The sequence below is a fragment of the Carassius auratus genome, chromosome 16 (genome assembly GCF_003368295.1).
Source record: "Carassius auratus strain Wakin chromosome 16, ASM336829v1, whole genome shotgun sequence".
Taxonomy (NCBI): Eukaryota; Metazoa; Chordata; class Actinopteri; order Cypriniformes; family Cyprinidae; genus Carassius; species Carassius auratus.
In genome coordinates this window covers 15,469,307-15,491,003 of record NC_039258.1, presented here as the reverse complement: position 1 = coordinate 15,491,003, position 21,697 = coordinate 15,469,307, and the positions used below count along the sequence as shown (strand labels likewise).

General features: G+C 37.0%; 2 protein-coding genes and 1 long non-coding RNA gene across 5 annotated transcripts; 2 read left to right on the top strand and 1 right to left on the bottom strand.

Annotated features, from left to right (window-relative positions):
- Window positions 1–3,222: 3,222 nt before the first annotated feature.
- tmem196b (transmembrane protein 196b) lies at window positions 3,223–5,252 on the top strand. The gene is made up of 3 exons (XM_026285157.1): window positions 3,223–3,668; window positions 4,402–4,458; window positions 4,695–5,252. The coding sequence occupies exons 1-3, from the start codon at window positions 3,504–3,506 to the stop codon at window positions 4,968–4,970; spliced, it is 498 nt and encodes a 165-aa protein (XP_026140942.1). The 5' UTR covers window positions 3,223–3,503; the 3' UTR covers window positions 4,971–5,252.
- A 2,146-nt stretch (window positions 5,253–7,398) lies between these two features.
- Window positions 7,399–21,374, bottom strand: LOC113116282 (uncharacterized). Its single transcript, XR_003293999.1, has 3 exons — window positions 20,773–21,374; window positions 14,849–15,016; window positions 7,399–8,190 (listed from the first exon to the last, which is right to left on the bottom strand). It is a non-coding gene; the product is annotated as an uncharacterized LOC113116282 (long non-coding RNA).
- twist1b (twist family bHLH transcription factor 1b) lies at window positions 16,850–18,523 on the top strand. Of its 3 annotated transcripts, none has more exons than XM_026284351.1 (2): window positions 16,850–17,402; window positions 18,029–18,523. In XM_026284351.1, exons 1-2 carry the CDS (start codon window positions 17,041–17,043, stop codon window positions 18,030–18,032), a joined length of 366 nt encoding a protein of 121 aa, XP_026140136.1. In that variant the 5' UTR covers window positions 16,850–17,040; the 3' UTR covers window positions 18,033–18,523. The 3 variants fall into 3 exon arrangements, with proteins under 3 accessions (XP_026140136.1, XP_026140134.1, XP_026140133.1); XM_026284349.1 differs by having other exon boundaries at window positions 16,850–17,457; XM_026284348.1 differs by having other exon boundaries at window positions 16,853–17,581.
- Window positions 21,375–21,697: the final 323 nt, after the last annotated feature.

The following is a 21,697-nucleotide window of genomic DNA, read 5'->3' as shown; positions in this document are numbered from 1 at the left end:
AAAGAGACATGTCCATCTTTATTTTGTATCAATCCGTAGGAATTAGAGATAAAGCTTGATCACAGTAAATCAGTGGTTCTCAAATGGGCATCAAGATGACTTCAAATTATTCAAAACAAGACAAAACAACTATTAAAACAAGCCAAAACCAGGAGTTTCTCTAGATCTTTTTTACTGGTACAGTACATAAGCCCCAGTTAAATACTATTATTGATAAATCATTATGTGTTTATGTATATTCTAGTACACTGACTACAATTTATTTTTTTCTGATACTATTTCAGCTACTATTTGTTTTCTCTCAGCTGTTTAGAATTGTAAAGTAACTAGCAAACATAGATTTGCAAAGAGTTACTTTTTTAATCTAAATAGTCAAATACATTTGCAAAAGGGGCTGACATTTTTTGCATGATTCAGTTTGATTCATTCAGACAGACAGTTCACTCACTCACGCACCGAATCGTCTGCAGTTTCATCTAAGAAAATAAAATATACCTACAGTCCTGTAGAAAACAAAAATTGAAAATGTCTTCTATCGCTTGTGAACGGAGCAGCTCTTTAATATGCATGCAGGAAAAATTATAAAAAAATCTATTTACTATTTCCAGAAGAGTACCAGATTAAAGGCACACTTTTTTGGTGACCCAGTACTGATTAAAAAAATAATAATAAATATCTTGAAAAACTATCTTGAAAAAACAATGTATGAGGAGGCCTAATTTTTTAAAGTGTGATTTCCTGGAAAATTAATGTAAATGATTAAGTCATAAAACTCCATTAATTAATTCTTAATTAATATACAGTTTTCTATGTATGCCAAGCTTTAAAATACTTTCTAAAATTGTGTATAATTTATATGAATCTTTATCCTCAATCCTTATCAAGTAGATCACAAAAACTAGAAAACTAACGGCTGAGTAGAATATAATAGTGAAACAAAGAATAAATATACTCTTCACGCTTCATGAGTATTGTGAGGGCAGTATGTGCTCCCTGTCCATCCAGTTCAGAACTTGCAGGGCTCCACTGTTCCTGTGACACCACACTTTAATGAGAAAAACAAGGGTAATGACCGGAAAACATTCTGGCTTCACAGTTTAGAGGCACAAACAGGGAAAACAGCAGGCTTCACACTGCACCGCTTCAACACAGTGACCTCCAGCGTAGTGCAGTTTCTTTTCTAAATCCAGCTAGCAGGTCACAGTAAAGTAAAATCAAAGCCGTTTAAAAACAAGGCTTAGAATGCAGCCCAAGCAAGAAGCCATTTAAAGGAATAATTCACGCAAAAGTGAAAATGTTGTCATCATTTACTCACCCTCGTGTCTCTCCAAACCTGCACATTTCTTTCTTATATTAAACACAAAAGAAGGTATTTTGAAGAATTTTAAAAAACCAAATAGTTGTCGTTCTCCAATGACTTCCATATTAGGAAATAAGTCAAGGGGGACCATCAACTGTTTGATTACCCAGCATTCTTCAAAATATCTACTTTTATGTTCAACATAAGAAAGAAACTCATATGGGTTTGGAATGACATTGAGAGTTAGTAAATGATAACAAAATGTAAATTTTTTGAGTGAACTATCCCTTTAAGAAGCATAAGGATGAAAGATAGTGTCATTCAGTATTAAAAATACTGAATAAGAGTATATGGACAGCACTTGTTTTATATTACACAAAAATGCTAGCATGAACTGGATTTATTCAAGTCTATTTTTTTATTACTGAATGAACCTCCATACATTCATTTATAAAAACGAAACTGGTTAAATCAGTATGCATAAGTTACCATGTGTTACAGTGTAGAATTACTTTAATAAAATAACCAGTTACCTTTTTACTGTGCTTGTTTGGTCTTAAAAATACAGTGGGGCAATTAAACACTTTTTAATGAAGGTTTCAGGCGGGGAGATCTCATCCTGTGCTGTGTATCTCAGAGAGTGTGTGAGAAGAGCCTGGATGTAAATCAGCACCGAGCGCTCATACTCGGCAGTATCACAGCCCCTGTTTTCACAAGCACTGAGGCACATCAAACTGAGATTAATGAGATGTGACTGGCTTTGTCGTAGGACCCTTTCACCAGATCACACGCAGAGGGTGGCCGAGCAGTGTCACACTCACTGAGGGGGATCTGAGCACATCAGTGCGGATAGTAGGCCATGTTTCTGGAGTTTATGTAATGATGAACGATAAAAATAGATCCCTTTCCCCCCACTGAGCTATTTCAGAGTCATGACTGTCATAATGCATTTGTTAAACTACATTTATATGAAATTTGTCAGAAAGAAACAGAGAGGATGTCACCTCCGTCCGATATGTTGCCAATAATGTTTAAAGATTAAACACTTAAAGCCAAAAATGAAAATTCTGTCATCATTTACTCTCATCGTTTAGAAGCGTTGTTCCAAACCTGCATGACTTTCTTTCTTCTGTGGGACAAAAGAAGATATTTTGAAGAATGTTGGTTACTAGTTTTGACTCGGATATCAGTGGGAGCCAAAAATGATAGCTTACCAACATTCTTCAAAATATCTTCTTTTGTGTTTCACTGAAGAAAGAAATGCAGACAGGTTTGAAATTAGTGTCAATGTCATTCTTTTTCAGTTCCTGTTTTACCTGCCTGATATCTAGTTCGTTTTTTTTTGTTCTCATTTTCCTGCCTCTAGTTTGTTGCCATAGTTGTTCATTAATTACATCAAACCTGTTTTTATTGTGTTTGTTATCTTGTGTATACAAGCTCTTTGGTTCCTTCCTTCTATGTCTGCTGTTGAGGTGTACACTATTTCATTAATATTCTTCTATGGTTCACCTGTGTTTACTTTATTTAATAACCAAGCCATTGCTTTTAACCTTCTTTGTCTACCGTTATCATCTTGGGATCCATAATGTGACAGAAATGACATGAGGATGAAGAAATGTTGTTAATTTCTGGTGGAATATCTCTTTAATTCAACCCCCACCCCCGACCCCAAAAAACACCCTTTATTTGGACCCCAGTGACTTGCATTGCATGTGAAACATTCTTCAAAATATATTTTGTGTTTTACACAGAAGAAAGTCATTCAGGTTTGAAATGACATGAGGCTGCATAAATGATAACAGAATATTCTTTTTTTTTTTACTGAACTATCCCTTATTAAGGGAAGGAGACCATTAGAAGGCTGCATATGTTTATGCTTTGTGTGTTAAAGGTCAGGTAGTCATGTGACCTATATAGCCATATCACAAACTGTCCAACTGCTTATAATCATAGAAACATACATTTATATATAAACAAATGTCAAGAGCTGCACAGAGAATTGATTTCACTTTTGCTTTCTTTAGGTAACGTGTTGTAATTCTTGCAAAACTGAAATCAGAGTTTAAACTACTGTGAAACACTATGTTTTTTATTAAAGCTGGAATGTGTAACAGAAGATCTGTATAGCTGGCTGGCGAGGTGAGAGAGGGATTTTCTGCCTTTGACTCTTTCTCACAGTGCGAGGAATGATGCCTGGAGGAGCATGTGCACCAAGCGAGCGCTTGTGTGGAGTTTGCTGGTCCTCTCTGTCTTTCATATGGGACTCGGGGTGTCCTGCATCTCTCTGGGTGTGCTGGGGATCACACAACCCCGCAGGCTACAGAAAAGCCAAACCTCCTTCTCCACACCCATATGGAGCGGCGTGTGTGTAAGTAAGAGACCTTAATGTATCTTCTGCATGAGACTAACATACTATATTAATATATATCTATCAGGAAAAAAAAATCATATATATATATATATATATATATATATATATATATATATATATATATGTATATATATAAATTGTGAATTCTTACCTTTTTAATAAATCTGCTGATTTTTACTCTGCTTATCATTTAAAGCAATTTAACCAAAAAATTATCTTAAATAAAACAGTAATGCATTAATGCAAGTAAACCTTTTACTTGCACATTATATTATATTATATTATATTATATTATATTATATTATATTATATTATACAGGTTTGGAGAATGGATGGATGAATATTATATTTTTCTGTCAAATATTATTTTGAATTTATTTATTCAATTGTTAATCAGTCATTCAATTATAATAATTCACATAACCTCACATAAGTCTTAAAAAACATTTATTATATTATATTATATTATTTGTATGATTTTAAAGTATTACATTTAACAACTTTTCAGTGTTTTTTAAACTGATAGTTTATTTTACGTTATTATACTTATTCAAGTATAATAAAATGTAACTTAAAACACATTTTGACAGCAATTATTCTTATTAAACAAGGATTGATGAGGGCGATTTTTTCCTTTGCGATATGCAGCTAAAATAGGATATCCAGAGCGTGTCATTTGAAATTGTTCAAGAATTTGATTTAGAGTTAGTAACACATCTCTGTTTTTCAGTTTCTTGTCTGTGGACTATCTGGGATACTGTGTGCGAAGAAACAAACTGGAGTGACTGTAAGAGTTTAGAGACGCAAGGCGCAACAACATAAATATTTCTTATCTAATCTAACACACATTCACAGAGATAACAGACATTGTAAGTCACTGACATCGACTTGTAAACGTTGTCTGTAATCCCTGCTTTATCACTCTTGTGATACTAACGTGCAATAAGCACCTGTTTTATATAGTTAGTAATGTTGGATAATTACTGGTATCTCATACCCGTTTTGTCCTGCCTCTCATCACAGATGATCCTGTTTTCAGCTTGTTGCATCTGTGGACTTATCGGGGGGATTCTCAATGTCCAGTTTGTGCGTGCAGTGGTGAAACGGACGAGCAGCCTGTACTATCTGCACCTGGCCTTCCTCTGCCTGGCCAGCCTGGGCATCCTGGGCTGCACCCTCTCCACCTGGCTCACCTGCAGACTCGCCAGCTGTGAACAGAAAAGACTGTTTCTGGAAAGGGATCTGTCGCTGCATCATTCTATGGAGATGGGCGAGAAGGTGAAGGCGACGTGTGGATGAACTATCCGTGAGATCTATGTTACTGTTATTAAAAATGTAAAAGCGTATATTTGGTTGGATTGCTTCGTTTGAGTTACGTCGTGATAATTTGTCTCTTGTGGGATAGCAGGGATGTCAAAGTTGTTAATGTTTAAAGATCTATAAAACAAATAAATCCTGGAATATGGCCATTCAAAAGGATTTGTTTTGTGCGATAATGTATATCTTTGTTTGTACTTTTTTCCTGGTTTGCTGATCAATTACAACATTTCAGCTGTCAGAGACAGAGCTGTGATGGCGTCAGTTTGCAATATGAAGAATCTAATATATGTTAAACCCTAAGAAGGTTAAAAGGTCAATATGATCAGTATGTGTTAACCCTAGGGGCTAACATATAAAATAATCTTTTTTTTAATTGTACAGATTATTCAATGTTTAGAAGAAATATTTTTCACAAAATCTGATGTTTTGTGTACAGTATAATGTTTAATACACTAGGGTAGTATGGAGGACAGACAGCTCAGTTTTATTCAAAGGTTCAAACTGAGTAAAAAAGTGCATGTGGTGCGGCTGCTGATACTTATATTTCCAAAATATGAAAAAGGTGAAATTCTGATAGCTTGCAATGTAAACCAATGAGACCTTTATTACTGTATACAATAAATTATACTTTTTTAGCATGTTGATAATTTAGAGGCCTTAGAAATGTGCATATCAAATATGATACAGTATGCTTCATAGAGAGGAACAGCAAAGGCATACTTTTTATCTGTACATGTAACTGTGTTTGTGTGTGAGCGAGAGCTAGAAAGAGGAAATGATTACACTGACTGTTTTTTCTGGCCTGTCAGGAAGTTCCAGTGAAGCATGCCACGCACAACAGAGGCACCTCATTACCACAAAGCTGCCATTAAACCTCGGATCCATATCCAGATCTCCTGTTCTAATAACCAGGCTGAGTTTAAAGCGCTAAAGAAAAATCGCTAGTCAAGGATCTGGTACTGATTGACTACTAAATGACAAAAAGCAAAAAATATTGAAGTCACAGTAGGAAAACCCCAAGCTGTTACGTAATAATCAAGGACAAACATTCCGGTGAAAGGCTCTGCTGCCTGCTATTCGGAATTTACAATACAACAGCGACATCTGCCGGTAAAACGTGTCAGCAACTGCGTGGAGCTATGAATGCTTTTAATAACGTTTCTGCTTCAGTTTTATATGATGAACTCATGCTAGATAAGCATAAATACATTTTTTGCACATAAGACCTGCATTCTAATACTAGAAAATAATGTTTCTCAGAGGCAAACTTACAGATATGCTTATTTATTGGAAGAAGCACATCATGCATTAAATTAAGGCATAAGAAGCGATACACTTCTGGACTTGTCAATCCATAAATTCCTCCGTTTTAAAACCGATCCTCATACTCCAGACAGGTGAAATGTCTCCTAGAGGGCGCTGTTCGCAGCCACTGTAACTCGAGCCCTGCTGCCCCTTTACTCTCTTCTTCCACTCTGTGTCTCTGAAGCTGACAGCCCATGAACCATTCACAAATCATGGTCATGAACAGAAGCATTCCTTTGTCCTCTGGGTATATAGGGCTTCATTTGGTTCATTCCCATGATATATGCTGAGGGCAAGAAGTCGTTTAACACACAATTTATTCGTTTCCTGATTTATAACCCATGTAAAAGAAATATGGTCCCTGGCCAACTCCCCCTGTAGTCTTCGAATATACTTTAATATTTTTTTGACTAATGATGTGAATAAGGAAGACAGTACAATAATTACACATAAGAAAACAAATGCAAGGCTTGCCTTTTCTTGGATAGTTTGATCATCCATAGGCATAAGCATATCCATATAACGTCTATGTTGTAGCTTTTATGTTTAATGTTTTTTTTTTTTTTACACATAAAGGGTTTCATTTTGCTAATCATAACGAGGCAAAATACTGAGCACAACAGTGATCACCCATATTTTTAGGGACCTGGGTCATTGAAAGTATTTTTTTCCATTACTCTTCTTCCTATGCATTTCATACACACACAAAAAAGTTTTCAAACTTAAAAAAACTTTGATTGATGCATTGCATCTGAATGATGTATTATGATTTAATATAATAAGGTACAATAAAGTAGAATAAAAACGAAAGTAAAATACAATGTAATTTATCTAAAGTGATATATATATATTTATATATATATATATATATATATATATATATATATATATAAATGTATATAATTTGAATACAGTACATGACATAATATATAATAGCAGTTTAATAAAATTTCATATTCATTTTTATATTGCATATTATATTAGACATACATTATATTGTTTGATGTTATATAATGCAATCACACTGACTCATGGCTTCTAGGATATATCTTCGCTTTCGTGCCATCTTTCATGGAATGGCTTTCTTGAAAGGTTTGTACATTATCATTAAAAAGCTATTTCTCTATAGACAAAACGAATGGGATTTTCCGACTATTGCCCTCCATTGCCTACATCTATCTAACCTTTTAAAGCTTCCCCCATTTTATCTTAGATAAACATAAACACGCCCTGTTCAGATGGAAAATGTTTTATGGATAGTTATCGGAGGACAACTTGCTCCGTTGTTTGTTTCTCTTCCTGGTCGCTTTCCACATTCGCTCGTCTGGATGAGCGGCGACCTTGTTCCACTGACTCATACGAGCAAAGATTTTGTGACTCACTGCTGGCGGTGTCTGAGGGATGAGCTGTGTAAATCATCTCTGTTCTTCTCCCCTCCCAGAGCCACTGAGAACTGGTAACCTGCACCAGTGGGATGTTCTCTCCATTACTGAGCATTAAACCACACGGCAGTCACAATATGAGTGAGTATTTGCAGGAAGCTAGTGGAGACAGGAAGTAGTCCTCTGTATCGTTTGCTGGCTCATCACTCTGGCAGAGGATCCATGGAAATTTAAATGTCGTCGTGTGGTTCATTTCAGAGGTGCCGCTGAGTTGATTTTGAGCACAGAAAGTTCTACTGACTGAAGTTCAAAAATAACTGTTGCCCTTGGCTATCACACTCTGTGGAGTTAAACTGATACATTACTGTAAAGTGCAGCTTTTGACCAATCAAAACAGATGGCTCTACCAGGTAGCGGCGTGTGTGGTGAGTGTTTTAGATGGAGGAGATGAAGGGAATTCTCTTGTGCCGGGTCACGCTGACGCTGTAGTAGCTGAGGTCTGCCAACCCCGCCTATAATGGAGAACACAGACACAAAGAAGTGCACTGAAGGATGTGGTCAGAGGGAGACGAGGCTTAGCAAATTTATTAATGACTCATTAATTGTCTGTAAATGTTAGAGGTGAATTCCCAAAGTACACCCTTTGGCACACTCCATCTGATACTGGAGGGTTATTTATTTTTACTGATTAAGCGTGAGATCGGGAAATTTGGGAAATTCTGGGAAACCTTGTAATGAGGTTACCTATAGCTACATCACCATTAATGGTTATGTAATGCCATCTTTAGTGCATTATTTAGGCAAGAAAGAATCTGTATTCTTTTAAATCTAGTTCTACAGTAAAAGTTATTTATACAAGATGAAAACAAGATAAAAGCAATTCTATAAAATATTAAGACATATTTTCAGAGTCCCAATTCGCCTACTTATACTACGACCTAAAAGTATGTACTGTACTTTTTTTGTGAGGAGAAAGTACATACTTTTGAGTGTGTAGCAAAAGAGTATGCACGTTCTGGGACATACTTCGATGATGTCATGCAACGTGAATGACAACTTGGTTGCCTAGTTACGCACACCACAACTGTTAACGTTTCATTCATTCTTTATGTCCAATAAAATTTTATTTACTATTCCCATCTTTTTTTCTCATCTTTTTTTTCACAATACATTTTACAATGTGTTCTTCTACCAAGTTGAGGAGTGAAGAAGCGGGGCGGCGGCGTCGTAGAACCAAACGCAGGTCGTTTGTGAGGCGACTGGTTCTGACGTTCATGTGCAATGTGTGTAATGAAATAAAATATAACTTTAATTAGGGTTAAACATTTGAATTCTTACACTTAAAAGCTGAGGGCGCATCTCCGCTGCTGCATCCGGCTGCCATGTTTACATCACCGCAAAGCCATCGCAAAACTCCTCGCTCCCGCACGCAATGGGTTGTGGGCAATATTAGCACTTAGAGTGTGCATTGATCTGCACTTCGAATTCTAACCGGAAATAGTAGACCATCCAGGTATCTTTGGAATACTCTTTTCAACATACTACGATTTGGGACGTACTAATTCTAGTTTCGCATACTATTTATGACGGATAGTATGCAAATTGGGACTCAACATATGTCTTTCAAATAATTTTAAGTTACCGAAAATACAAAAAAATAAGTACCAAAAATAAAAATACAAAAATGTAAATACCTGTTAGACTACTTTTATAGATTACATGATTAAATATTATTCGCACAAAAGCAATACATTATTCTTAATTTATTGTTTCTCCCTAATTCCTTTCTAAAAAAAAGCCTGCTGTTTATATACATTCAGAAAGTCTTCTAGTTTTGTGTCCATTCACACAAAGACCAGTCACCAGTAAGGTGGCTACACAGCACTTGACCACTGGATTTACAAAAATTATTTAACATTTAAGAAGTATTTCAGCACTTAATGAACTTCTGATGAACACAACCATTTTTATTTGAATTATGATTCATTGAGTTATTTAATCATGTGTACAAATTCACATTATGTTAATGGTCACATGATTTACAGGTAAACGTAAAATATTAAAAGAACACTCCACTATTTTTTAAAATAGGCTCGTTTTGCAACTCCCCTAGAGTTAAACAGTTGTGTTTTACCGTTTTTCTAATCCATTTAGCCGATCTCTGGTTCTGGTTGCACTTTTAGCTTAGCTTAGCATAGATCATTGAATCTGATTAGACCCTTAGCCTCTCGCTCAAAAATGACCAAAGAGTTTTGATATTTTTCCTATTTAAAATTTGACTCTTCTGTAGTTACATCATTTACTAAGACCGACGGAAAATGAAAAGTTACGATTTTCTGGGCCGATATGGAAAGGAACTATTGTCTCATTCTGGCGTAATAATCAAGGAACTTTGCTGCAGTACCATGGGTTCATCGGGCGCAATGATATTATGCAGCACCTAAAAATAGGCTACCGTTGGAAGTTAGCTGGGAACTATTTTCAGGCACTGCGTAATATCATTACGCCAGCTGCATCCATGGTACGGCAGCAAAGTTCCTTAATTATCACGCTGGAATGAGAGTTTTAAAAAGCAAAAATATAGAAACTTTTTGGTCATTTTGAGCTAGATGCTAACGGTCTAATCAGATTCAATGATCTATGCTAAGCTAAGCTAAAAGTGCTACCGCCAGACCTGGAGATCAATTGAATGGATTCGAAAACGGTAAAATTAGTCTATTTTCAAAAATAGTGGAGTATCCCTTTAAATCTTTTTAGTGTTTATTTTTATGATTCTTATTCTGATTTTGATTTAATTTTTCATTTTTTTATTATTAACTTTTCATTAAACTCACAAAACCCCTGTGGTTCTTTTACAAACTCCATTTTTTTAAACTTGACGTAATGTTTAAAGCACTTCATGTTGTTATTCACGACAAATTTAATATATTTTCTTACTTTTTGTATTTTTATATCAATATTGTACATAAATATTGCTGTTCTACTTAAATCATTTTGTGATCTAAGTGTAATTAAAAAGTCGTCTGATTACCCAAAATGTAATGGATAACGTTACTATATATATATATATATATATATTTTTTTTTTTTCGTCATATAATTTGGAATCAGTAATGGATTACAATTTGTAAGCAATCTACCTAGCTCTGACAAATGAACTGTTCCTTTAAGTACAAAAAATGTGGGCTTGTATCCATCTATATGTGTGTGTTAAAGCAGGTATTTGTATGTGCACCTGCAGTTCACGCCTATAACAGCCATCTGCTGGACATTAGAGAGGTGACGGCGGGTCGCTGTTTGTCTGTTCAGGAGACGACTGATTCTCAGCACAGTACACCACGGGCTTGTGTTTAGTGGTGAACTATGGGAGAGGCTGAATGACTCACTTAGACAACAATAAAAAAGCCTGAATCATACATATACAGTTAGCAAAGAATGAAAATATTTACAACTTGTAGTATCTCCAAATGACACTTTTTTTCTTGTTTATTTTGTTTCTGGCAAAAGCATCATCAAATCCACTGTCTACTGAAAGAATGGTTACAATTCTAACTATTAGTTATTAGCATGTCCATTATTAACATTATGGGCTGGTTATTAGTGCTTATAAAGCACATATTTTGCATGATCATATCCTCCATCCCTAATCCTACCAAATGCCAAAACATAAAACTACCTTACTATTAATAAGCAGCAAATTAGAAGTTTATTGAGGGCAAAAGTTTGTTAATGGTGAGAATTAGATTTTTTTTTTTTTACTTTGTTTTCTGAAATACTTGCAAAACTAAAATATATAGTTCAATTATGTGAACGAAATTACACATAAAACACCATAATTAAACACAAAACAGCATAGGCACACTAAACACAACTACAAAATCAATGCCAACAACTATAGTTTCAGTCTTCATAAGGCCCAGTCCCTTCTCCTTTGAAAAAATAAAATAAAAAATAGAGTAGATATATACATGTCACTTACTTTTAATTAGTAAAATTAATTAATTAATTAATTAATTAAAAGATAAGATGCATTTTCGTAAATTTGCTTAAGGCCAAGTGATTTCACATTTAAGTAACTGTGACAAATCTATAGACTTGCGCTTGATGATTCTCCTTCCCTTGTTTAAAATATACAGTATCGCCGTGTACCAACGCTCTTCTACAGTGGTTTTAGTAGCATGTAAATTCTCTCCCTTTTATTGAGCCCCATCTCAGCGGAACCCTACATATCTCAGGAGAAAGTGTCTATAAGTTCAAAGTGGCGTTTCCAGGAACCGTGGCCTGGAGATCACTCAGGAGGGGTGTAGCTTTCAGTGTCCTGCAGGGAAGGGCTGAAGGGTGGCGGAGTTCTCACTGCTCACTTTGCACCTCTTTCCTTGTGGACTTTCTCTCTCTCGCTGCCTGTTCCTCTCGCTCACCGTCTGTATCTCTCAAGCTGTTCGTCTCACTCTCACGATCTATTTGACTCTGTTTGCCTGTCTCACAAACTCTCCCACTCACACTGTCTGTCTTCATCACTCTGTCCGTCTGTCTGTCTGTCTCCTGAGATGAGATGAGAACTTCATAGTCGTGCTGTTAAGTCACTTTATTAAAGTTAAACAAACAAGCCGCCAGAAGCTCTGAGAGGTAACACGATATTCAGCCCAATATCATGAATTCAGATTATTCTTTGGGCTAAAGTGAGTTTTCACCACACATTTCTGCCAGTGCATAATAAAGAAACTGTGGCTGTCTGCAGATGGTTCCAAGAAAAGCACTGTTCGGCATTGATTGTGTACTGACAGGCGGGAGTAGTTTCCTGGGAAAACTACGCCTGTAGGTGCGCTGAACAGTTGGTGTGATGGAAAAATTGTGACGGTGCAGACAAGAGGAGAGATATTGTTGTTGCCCCCACGCATTTTTGGAGATCTCTTGCTTATAAAAACCTCTGAAGAATTAATCGTCGGTGTAATGCGAGGCCTTGAAGCTGACAAAACCTAAAATATTCAGACGTCTGTGGCTCTAAGTACCCCACTTGAAACGAAAGGGTCACACACATTTGAATACCTCAGACAACCAGTGCTTGACCCCAAACACAATCTCTCTTTCTATATCGCTCCCTCTCTTCCCCCAGCTGCAGAGTTGAGGAGTGTTGGTGGGAGGACGTTGCGGCCCAGCTTCCCTCGAGTGCAGGCTGCAGAGCCAGCGGGAGCATCCGTCCCCTTCCTCTGTTGTTTTTGGCACGGGACGCCCGTCCCCTCCCCTGCTTGTGCTCCCTCAGCCTACAACCCCCAACCTCTGCCTGTTACCCCAACGTCCCATATTCATCCCCACACACAGCTGTAGCACTCTAGGTGACCCCGACTGTCATTGCACACACACCAACAAACACGCATGCAGTAATATAACTCAAGCTCAAACAAATAGTCAAGAATGCTGATAACTAAGATTCATAGGTACAGCCCAAGGGTGCTGAACTACAATAGTACGATGCACTGTTGGAGAAATTCACTAGTTGCGACTCTTTCCTGAGATTGTAGTAGCATGATCACAACGGCCGTCAACAATATGACTATCGGTAATGCATAACTCAATCGTAATTCATGTGAAAGGATTGAAGTTCAACTACTGGAAATAACAGAAATCCATCATTTTTTTTAAAATGGCATTTACTTGCAATATGTAATAGGTATCCTCCTTTAGACTATACAGTATATTTGGTTCATTCTCTGAAATATGAAACATGGCATCTGAGAACTACTCAGCAAACACAGAAACTTAAACTGATGTTCCTGTTTGATTATTTTTCGGGAACTAAAGACCATTTCGGGAACCTGTAATTGTTAGCTGGGTACTTCACTATTATTGATCCCTCTTACATCATTCTCCATGTTTTCCTTATGCATTTATGCACATGCAGACTCTTCCACAAATAACCCTGATTATTAATACACAAAAACATATAAATGTAAAATTTTAAAAGATATAGAATGTACTATACGCTAGCTATCTTATACTAAAAATAAACGGTACTTTTAATCTCAGGTTGAGATGTTGTTTGGAAATGTTTCTCGGAACTATGCTATCAGGAAACGCAGAATTATTGAACTGTTATTAAATGCATTGTGTGTGTGTGTGTGTGTGTGTAGGTGTAGGTGGTCTGGCAGGACATACTGAGTAATGATTTGGACTGGTATGGAGCGACTCTGCGTCCCCAGGAACATTAAAACAATGGAACAGTGTCTAATCTAAAAACATAAGGAGATCATGGACCTCTACCAGATTTATTGTATAATTTAATCAGTTTTACTGCAATTTCATTAAATAAATGCTAAACTTTGGCACTGATAAAATGGGAAATAACTTTAAATGACTTGACTATGTAAACAATGCTTTATGTGGATATGGTGTATACAATATGTCTACAGTCTATGCAATACATCTCATGCTATATAATGATTTTACTGTATGAAGATATCATTTATTACAAAAAACTCTACTGTGTTTTTTGTGTAGCCTATCTTCAACTACAAGTTGATAATGAAAATGTTTATGAACAACCAGTCAGTATCAATAAGTAATAAGTTGGAAAATAAAGTACATAAAACATGAAATTAATAAAACAATTAATGCAACACACTACACATTTTCGAAACAATTATATGAAAGCCATCTGATTGCTGTTAGTATAAGCTACCGTAAGTGACTAATGCTGGGGTTGCACTACTTGATTTTAGGCCTGATTTTTACTAACACACAGATTTCTGAAGACCAGACAAAACCCCAAAATCTGAGTCAAGTGTGCAAGTAGAGTGCAAATTTTGCAGTACATCTATTTTCAAATTATGTTTTTGTTGTAGTGCTGGCGATTCCAAAGCTGTGCAGGATATATGTGTCATACTAAAAACACTTGGCTTCTTTTCACTCTTGGTCTCTTTTTCATCCTGACATTGTGAACATTTAATGTTATACATTGTATTTTAAAAAGCTCTTTCTATAAGTGATGTTTGCTTGATTTGCTCATGTCTCATTAGCCCACCAAGAAGAATGCAAACTCACAACCACCATGTGCCACTTCTCTGCTGCTCATCCAGCCACATCCAGACCAGCACAGCCGTCCTCACTGAAAGCACTCATTCATAGCCCAGTCCTCAGATCCAGACAGGCTAAATCTGCCTATATTCATCCTCACCTCTCTAATCTTCACCCATATCCTTTCTCTTTTGTGGGCCAGACAGGTCCTATCAAGAGCCGATATGATGTCTGGAGTCTGCCTCTCGTCATGACGTTAGTTCATTTGAGGTCCTGAATCTAATGAGAATAAACGTCTAACCCCCTCCAGCAAACAGTTCTCCAGTACCTGAAAAAAGGAAAAAATGATGAAAATAGTATTTGTCCCCACTGACTTTATTTAGATTTTTATGTCTTCAATTTTATTATCTTATAAGCAGAACCCGCTAATGAGCCTTCAATATTTTGCCTCCCCTTCAAGAACGGTTGCTGATGATGTAGTAATGAATACGAGAATAGTCAATCTACTAAGGCATACAGTTAAACATTGCTGGCTTGTTTCACCACTTGACAGGAGTGAAGGCCCAAAGAGACAAGACTGTTCCTTATACAGTGCAGTTAATAAGTGATAATGCAGTTATTGGAGCCCTCGTGATGTGCTCTGGCTTTAGAGCAGTGCTGGATCTGTCCTTGCACTCTGTGCAGCGGGAGGAGCTGTAAAATATCAGATTCTTGGACTTCTCGATATTGGAGTCAGAGCGTGAATCATCATCACATACTTAGTGCGAGTCAAAATCCTCACTCACTCAGCAGTCCTGCACAGGGAAATCGATTATATGCCACGTGTGTGGTGTTAGATGTATAATGGGAATCCAGGATCTGTCTTTTAAGAGACCCAAGGAGTTGAAACTGGGCTGCACAAACATTGGACTGAGCCGAACCAAAATCCCCTAACATGTTTATCAGTCCCCCGCCCTAGCTGCACAAATTGTGCAAGAACCTTAAATTATGCAAGAAGTGAATACTGGACATTACCAAGATAATTGATGTTCCCTTGGTAGGGCTACAGCCCAAGTGTTATAGGGTTATCTACTGGTTGCTCAAAGAACTTCAGATAGCCTATAGTGTGCTGTACTCTGTAATGTTGTCCCTGGATAAAAAACATGAAGCATCCCAAGAGGGAAATGGGAGATTTTGTTTCTACTTTGTCTTGAGATTCTGCCTTAAAATGTGATGAATTGATTTTATTCTCAGGTGAAATGGGAAAAGTGTAAACTGTTGTATTGGATTCCTCCCAGTCTTCCAGATCACTCTGGATTTCTGATGGTTAATTCAAGTGTTATTATCTGATTTAGTCCCCTGCCAGTTAAACTCAAGCACTTGTAACTCTAGGATTACGAATTTGGAATGAACGACCAGAATATCACGACCCCTGGTGGAGAACGTTTATCACTTCCCTTTATATAAACAAAACTGTACAATTAGAAATCTGTGCAGAGTCACAATGGACTGTATTTTATTGATGTGTTAAAACTACATAGATTCTGGTCATTTTCGCTTGACGTGTTTAGCCTTGGTTTGGGTTTCAAAAGTGACTGTCACAATCGAGATAGATTATCTAATATGTAATTCATGTAAATTACTGAGTCTGAAACCCACTTATTTGAATCCTAAAATATTATATCGACTAAGATCTGATATTTTCAAACATACTTCTGCATGTATAATTTATAAGTGATTTCTAAACACAAATCAAGCTGAACCTGGCAGACTATATTCAGGCATGTTATTAGATAGTTTTGGACATAGAGTGTTTCTCAGTGGATTTTTTTATTTATTTATTGGGGGGGGGGGGGGGGGGGTCGTTTCAGAGACCAAATGTTGTTGTGTTCATTCGTTCGTAAAATAATATGTTCGTGTGATGAAACAACCAATAACCGAATTAAGTAAGTTATAATTACAAAGGAAATAACGAGTTGATTCTAAAACGCGCTGACTGACTGAACATTGTTTTAAAATCTAATCAAAGCACAACGAATCCTTTCATTTATTTGAGCGTGCAAACGCTATTTTTCTGCTCACCAAAGAACTGTCAGACTTGTCAAGGAAAATATCTCTAGTTTAAAAGAAAAGTTTCCCCCACCCTCCTTCTCGCGTCTTAAGCCTTCTTGGCCAATCGTCTCTCTTCTCACAAACACTTTAGCAGGCTATAAGAGCTCCCCAACTTTTCCTTCAACCCAACTCAAAGTTACTTGGAATCCCGGATACCTAGTTATTTCTCCGAGAACAAGCAACGCACACTTGGAATTGTATTTCACCCTCACGAGGGAATAACGTCTTGGATCGCACGCGCTTTCAGCAGACTTGAACGAGATGCCCGAAGAGCCCGCGCGAGACTCCTCCAGCTCCCCCGTGTCTCCCGTGGACAGCCTCAGCAACAGCGACGGAGAGCCCGACAGGCCACCGAAGAGGTGCGGAAGGAAAAGACGCTCGAGCAGGAAAAACGGGGAGGATTCCGATAGCTCGACCCTTGGGAAAAGGGGGAAAAAGTCTAGCAATAGCAGCAACAGCCCTCAGTCTTTTGAGGAGCTGCAGACGCAGCGCGTGATGGCGAACGTGCGCGAGAGGCAGAGGACGCAGTCCCTCAACGAAGCGTTTGCGGCTTTGCGCAAAATCATCCCCACTTTACCCTCCGACAAACTGAGCAAAATACAGACGCTAAAACTCGCCTCCAGGTACATCGATTTTCTCTGTCAGGTTCTACAGAGTGACGAGCTGGACTCCAAGATGGCAAGTTGTAGTTATGTTGCTCACGAGCGTTTGAGCTACGCGTTCTCAGTTTGGAGGATGGAGGGCGCATGGTCCATGTCTGCATCTCACTAGTGTGCAGGGAAACTTTTTTTGTTTTCAAATGGTACGCTTTCACAATATCCTTCGTCTGTAATGATGTTGTTAACAACTGCGTAAGATCTCTTAAAACATTGACTTCATTTTACGCGTTTGGTCACAAGTTGGAAAGCCAACAACTGTTGCATGTATTTCAGATCGTCTTGATTTGTTTACTATCTGCATGGCTTTATTTTTACACACTGCCTTTCTCTGTAGATATAGCAATAACGCTAAATAAATAATCTAGTCTGGTCGAAATGTAGCTCAAGTCTATAAAAAGTTGGGGAGCTGTTAAACAGCTTTGGCATGTAACGCAACTGAATTGTTTACCAGCACGGCCTACTGTAGGCTAGTACATTTTTTCCACAATCGATAACAATGATTTCCCCCCCTCTCAAAACAAACAGGTTACTGTAAATAATGTTTTTCCTATAGCAAACATTGTCCGCCTAAATCATGCTGTTATTCGCAGGTGAAAGCCAAGAGCTGGGAAGACTCGAAGACCAATGCGCCGACACAATGCTAGATTCCTCCATAATCTTGGGGAAAACTGCAAATGTTCCAACAGAGGTCATGGCTAATATCGAGAGAAGGCCACGGACAGCGAATTGTTGCGCGTGCGCTGCATATGGACGTCCTCGCGAGTGTTATTATTGACGACGAATGTTGGAAATGTGTGCATAGGCATGTTTTTCTATTTTTTAGTTTTTTAAGACTCAGTTGTGCATAGCTTTCTTGGAGAAAGTGAAATTGCATCACAAGGACTGTCGATGAGAAGATGGGGAATGAAGCCTCTAGTTCGAATCCTGTGCAAAAGGCAAAGTTTTAGTACAATTCTATTTATTTATTGATGACACCCTTTTTCAAATGAAGGCAAATGTATCCTGTGTCGAAATGCATTTTTTTTTTGCTACTTTTGTAAATACATGTATATTTCTGTAATAAAGATGAAGAACTTTTTAAGAAATATATGTTAGTATCAAAATGTATTCACTTCATTTGTACGATTTTGGAAAACGATTTAGAAGGGAAAACTAACTACACGTTATTAACACTCGTTTAGTCTTATTATGAAGAATGATTTTGATAGTTATATTTAAAAAATAATAATAATAACACGAGTTGGTTGACATAGGCAGGAAATCAGAGACAAAAATACGTTCAGTAAAGTTGAAAAATAAAGACTATATATTTTGAGCTATAAGCAAGAAAACCATTGTTTTATTACTTTTAGTAAAAAAATTTTTTTTAAAAATTAATAAAATAGTCTTTAACGATTGTATACGATTCTGACGGATTATCAAGTTTTATTCCGATAGGTCTGGCTAATTCCGATGTCTGTTTTAGTTGTTTGACGGAGTTATGGACGTATAGGTTCAACAATATGTACTCTCAGTTCAGTTCATGCAAGGGAAATAAAGGAAGCGGAAAAGAAAATAAGTTTTTTATTCATGGCATGAACTCCAAAATTGTAAAGTCTTTTTTTTATTTTTATTTTTTACAGTTGCACTAAATATCATCGTTTTTATTCAGCTAAAGCTTTCTAAATACACACGTGCGTCACGGGGTCAAATCCCTGGGGACTGCAATGGACTTACATCCAGAGGCTGCTCCAAAAATACTGTGTGCAGGGGAAAAAGACAGTGCTGCTCAGATTTTTTTTTTTTTTTTTTTTTTTTTTTTGCTATTGCCCAGTTTCATTCATTTTATAAAAATAAGTGCCATGCAATCTAAGTAGCCTATATCCATACAATTAATTATTTTTTAATTTATATTAACAAAAGCTTAAAATTCGTTTTTTGTCTTGCTATGACTGCGAAAGGCCTGTAGGATATTTTGCTACGTTATTGCCATTTAACCATATGTATATACTGTCAGTTGCGTTTGATTTTATATGAAGTCTGGGAAAGTATTTTGGAATCATGGACTATTTGAAATAAAAGCACGTGCACGTTTGAAGGTGTGTAATTGGGTTTTGAGGCATGTGCGGAATTCCCAGATGTCTATGAAATTGAAGCTGCCTCCAGCAGGACATGGGAAGGTGGGGTGGATGAAGCTGGATTGAATGCTGAGCGACTGTAATGTTAATTTAAATAAAAATCCCCGCGAGAGACATACAAACAAATTGCGTCAAGTTTTTAACCAATAATACATTGAGGACAACTTTTCCAGTTGCTCTAATATTTGGTTTAAATAACAACAAACACTTTTATTTTAACTTAAACGTCATAAAGATCCCTCTGAACTTCAGGAGAAAACTGGACCAAAGTTTGAGCTCATTTCCACTTGTAAGGCATTTGGCAGATGGATGTTAGAGCCACACGAACGAAACTTATTTTGAACAGATGTTAGCATTTTAGAGTCACGTGAATTGAACAGATGTTCAGATGTTGAGGTCCGCCTTTAAATAGACTATACTGAAAATCTAAGAAACAAAGGTTCGTTGGCTTTTCTTGACGGGATAGAGCGCGTGGAGTGACGCTGGTTGTCCTCGGAGACTCGAGGTCTATACGGTGAATTTAAGCTTTTTTGCTCTTAAATCACGGCCCGTAGGATCCAATGTCGAGAAGAACGCCCGTGGGAGTTTCCCTAATAAAGAAAACCGTGTAGAATTGCTGTTCTTACAGGTACTGTACATGATGGTGCTGCTTTTCCGACATCATTGTGCATCTGTTTAACGTTTGTTTGTTTGTTTTTACGTTCTGTCGAACCGGAATGAGTGCGTGGCCTACTTGTAGTCTAGGTCAGAAAAAATTTAATAATAAAACCTATACGTTAAACGGTAATATAGTGACATTTAACGGTTTAGGTAATTCTGAAAGTGTCGCATTTAATCACAGCTTACTTTTATTTTGACCTGGTAATGATTTTTGACTCGTAAAGCTGCTCTGATGTCAGTGTTAACTCCGTTTGAACAGCTTCCCTAAAACAGTTTTGTGCAGACATTTCTTTATCTGGTATTTTTTTTTAATACTATATACATGTCTTTCAGGTCCCTTAGGTCATTTATTAATGTGGCATTTCGGCTATTAATTACTCGAGAAGAGAAAAAAAAAAAAAAACTATACGAATGTTTTCGTGGGTTGCCAGAGTTCTTAAAAATCTATTAAGTGTTTGAATTTAGTTTCTTTGTCGCGTGTACTAAACATGATCAAAATCATTTTTACAATATAGGCTTTAATAATTTGTCTGAAACACATAAAAAGTTAAACGAACCTTTTTGTTGGGGGGTTAGTGAAGAAGGAAGTCAGCGCGAGCACTTGTTCATTTACACAGCTGGCTCGCTTAGGCAGCTCAACAACTGCTGGCAATTCACTTTATGAAGGAAAATTATTTTCCACTAAAACGACAAGCAGATCTTCTGCTCCTGGAAACAGGTGCAACTCGCAGAAGTCGCTGCAACCGTTTTAAAATCACACGGAAAAGCCCTCGAAAAGATTGTTTACTGGATGCGCCAATAACAGGCCTATTCATCTCTCAGTAGAGTACTCTGCCTTCTATAGGTTACAAATAAAGATTATGTGCATGTGTGGATTGTGATTTAGCGGAAGTGGGCAGTGCAGAAACATGGTTGCCTATACCTTTTTTTTTTCTTCAGATTTTTAAAATAATTATTCCCATTTGTAAAAGTTTATTCCCTCGATTTTCGGTATTGCAAGCCATTTTATATTTCTATGATTTTAGCATTCTATGTTGTGATTTTAAAATGAGTATCAACTCATGATCAGCAGCATGATTGTCACAATAATGAACTTTCATCTTTCTAATTTTTTTTTTAAGATCAAACATTTGTGTATATTATGCTTGTATTTCTAAAATAAAAGTGCTTTTGAAAAACCATCTGACATGCTTTAGTTTCTACATGAAACGCTTGGGCTCTTTAGACACAGGGACATTACTGTAGAGGGTAACATTAAGCGGTTATACTCTGGAGATGGTGCAGGGTTACAGTTCTGCTAAGGTCAAGCCTTGTTCCTGGGTAGAGCTAAGGTTATATAAAACAGATATTGTATAGGCCTACACTTTAAAACCCCTTAACATCCGATTTCCTATCCGAACAAAGAGAGTTATGATATTGATGACACAATTTAATTGCAATATACTGCTATAGCAATTTAAGAAATCTGATAATGAATCATGA